Genomic DNA, 3,171 nt, shown 5'->3' on the forward strand with positions numbered 1-3,171 from the left:
CACTTCCCCTTCATTGCATGACGCGTTCACAACCGAATCCGAGCTTAGTCCCTCTTGATCCGGAAATAGAACGAACTTTGTTTCATATTAGACAAGCTCGGAGGCGGCTAAAGTTTGGGAAAGGTGAAGAGGTCTTTACCACCTCAACCACCTTACTAAAAGTGAACATTGAACCGTCACACAAAGAAGGCATTAGTCATACTTCCATCAATATCACTAACAATTCTTCTTTCATTTTAGGTACTAACACCATGGATGCTCCGAGGAGAGTTACCATCAAGGAAGCGGGTGCACCGGATTATGTCCTTCAACCCCTTCATGTAACTCACCTCAACTTAAATGCAAACTTTGAATTGAAAACCGCTTTGATTAACCTCCTACCTAAGTTTCATGGGCTTCCCGCACAAGACCCTATTCGACATCTCAAGGACTTTCATCATATATGCTCAACCACTAGACGGGAAGGATCCGATGAAGTTGCTATATGGTTGTTTGATTTCCCTTTCTCTCTTGAGGACAAGGCGAAAGAATGGTTCTACACTCTATCTAGTGAAGTCACCTCCGATTGGGACTTACTTAGAAGAGGATTCTTGGATAAATTCTTGCCCCCGGAGAAGATGGATAGGCTAAGGAAGGAAATGTCTTGTATTGTGCAAGGTGAAACGGAACCGCTATACGAGTATTGGGAACGGTTTCCTAAGCTACTAGACGCATGCCCTAATCACATGCTTGACACTCAAGTATTGCTTGGATACATATGTCAAGGGATGCGAGAACAAGATAGAACTCTCTTGGACACCTCTAGCAATGGTTCTTTGTCCAAATATAAAACAGCGGAGGAGGCATGGCAACTTATCATTGACTTAGCCGAATCCAATCAAAATATGAGACGAAGAGTCAACCGTCCGAGGACCGTGAATGAGGTATCAACTAGTAGTGAAACCACTGCTTTAACTCAATCCTTGAGCGAAATGACATCCATCTTGAGGCAACTCCAATTGAACCAACAACAATCACAACCACTCCAATTGAACCAACAACAACCACAACAATCTCAATCATACCAACAACAACCCCCACCCCCTCAACAACACAACCAACAATTGGTCCCTCAAAAAGTATGTGGCATTTGTTCTTGCTATTCTCACTACACAGATGAGTGCCCAAGCCTTCAAGAAGATAACACATTGGCGGCTACCCATAATTTCTATGACCGCCCAAATCAAGGGTACTACCAAGGCGGTAATTCTAACCAAGGGCACCCTTATCAAGGAGGGAGCTACAATCAAGGGAGTGGGTACCATAATCAAAATTGGAGAGACAATCACCAACAAGGAAATAGGGACAACAACAACAACGGAGGAGGTCAAAGATGGAACAACAACTCACAAAATTTCTCACAAAACCGGCCACCATACAACTAACAAAATCAACCATACAACCAACAAAACCCACAAAGAAACTACCAAACATATCAACCACCACATCAAAGACCACCACCCAACCAATCACAAGCTCCTCAACTCACATATGCAACCACCCCCTCAAACCAAGACGAAACACTCCGGACCATCATCCAAGGCCAAAAGGAACTACAAAACACACTTGCTTCCGGCCTCACCGGCCTCACCTCTACACTACAAGCTCTTCTTGCACGAATGGATACACCATCAAATTCCACTCCTCAACCCCCAATCCAAAGCGTCATTCCCTCTCAACCTCAACCCAATCCTAAGGGGGGCATCAATGCCATCACCCTTAGATCCGGAACACAATTAAAGGAGAAGGAAACACAAGACTCAAATCCTATCACAATCACCCAAGAGGAGGAGAGAATAGATATAGAAGAGGTAGAGGAAGAGGAGACACCACAAGCTATAATTGAGGATGAAACTCAACCAACAAAGGAGACCCCCAAAGCCAAGAGAACCTTGGAAGAAGAAATTGCTCAACCACTCCCATTCCCATCACTTGCAAAGAAAGCTAGAAAGCGCATAGAACTCGACCCCAAAATGGTAGAAATGTTCAAGAAAGTTGAGGTAACCATCCCCCTCTTTGATGCCATCCATCAAGTTCCTAGATATGCAAAATTCCTCAAAGATCTATGCATGAATAAGGATAGAATTCTTGAATTGGAAACCATCCCATTGGGGAGTTCTATTTCCGCTTTAATGGGAGCATTGCCCGAGAAGTGTGATGATCCGGGCCCTTGTATGGTCACTTGCACCGTCAATGGAGTTCAATTTATAGATTGTACGTGTGACCTCGGAGCATGTGTTAGCATCATACCACTCTCTGTCTACCGGATATTGAAGTTGCCACCACTAAAAAGGTGGACGGCAAGATTTGTCCTAGCGGATAAAAGCATAATAACCGTGACGGGTGTTGCGGAAGACGTATTGGTGAATATCAAAGGGTTGGTGTTTCCAATTGACTTCTATGTCCTTGAAATGCCATCAAGCGAAACCGAGAGAGCATCATCTATCCTACTTGGAAGACCATTCCTGAGAACTTCTAGATTTAAGCTAGATGCCTACTCGGGAACCTACTCATTTGAGATAGATGGGAGAGTCGTAAGTTTTAGCCTAGAAGAAGCAATGAAGCATCCACCGGAGAATCACTCTCTATTCCGGTGTGACCCAATTGACAACATGGTTGCCAAAGTGCACCTTGCAAAGTTAGATGAGAAGTAGCAAATGAAGATCCAAGCAAATTAAACACCACACACCATACAACCCACCCGGAAACTCAAACTTCAAAGAATGACAAAAAGATGGAATTGAAGCCACTACCACCCCATTTAAGATACTCATATCTTGATAAAGCCCAAGAACTCCCTGTGATAATTGCAAAAGAGTTAACCCCTCAACAAGAAGAAAAATTGCTAAATGTATTGAGGAAAAACAAAAGGGCAATCGGGTGGACTTTGGCGGATCTAGTGGGAATAAGCCCCCAAGTATGCGAGCACCGCATATTTCTTGAAGAAGGAGCAAGACCGGTTCGACAACCTCAAAGGAGACTTAATCCAACCATTCTTGAGGTTGTGAAAAAAGAGGTCACTCGGCTACTTGAAGCGGACATCATCTATCCTATCTCGGATAGCGAGTGGGTAAGCCCGGTCCAAGTGGTGCCAAAGAAATCCGGGGTGACCACAATAAAAAATGAAAGCGG

General features: G+C 44.1%; 1 protein-coding gene across 1 annotated transcript; it reads left to right on the forward strand.

Moving 5' to 3' along the window:
- Window positions 1-251: 251 nt before the first annotated feature.
- On the forward strand, window positions 252-2,693 carry LOC107475258 (uncharacterized). The gene is made up of 2 exons (XM_016094889.1): window positions 252-923; window positions 1,782-2,693. Exons 1-2 carry the CDS (start codon window positions 252-254, stop codon window positions 2,691-2,693), a joined length of 1,584 nt encoding a protein of 527 aa, XP_015950375.1.
- The last annotated feature ends 478 nt before the right edge of the window (window positions 2,694-3,171 follow it).

Source organism: Arachis duranensis, chromosome 2 (assembly GCF_000817695.3).
Source record: "Arachis duranensis cultivar V14167 chromosome 2, aradu.V14167.gnm2.J7QH, whole genome shotgun sequence".
In the NCBI taxonomy this organism is placed as follows: domain Eukaryota; kingdom Viridiplantae; phylum Streptophyta; class Magnoliopsida; order Fabales; family Fabaceae; genus Arachis; species Arachis duranensis.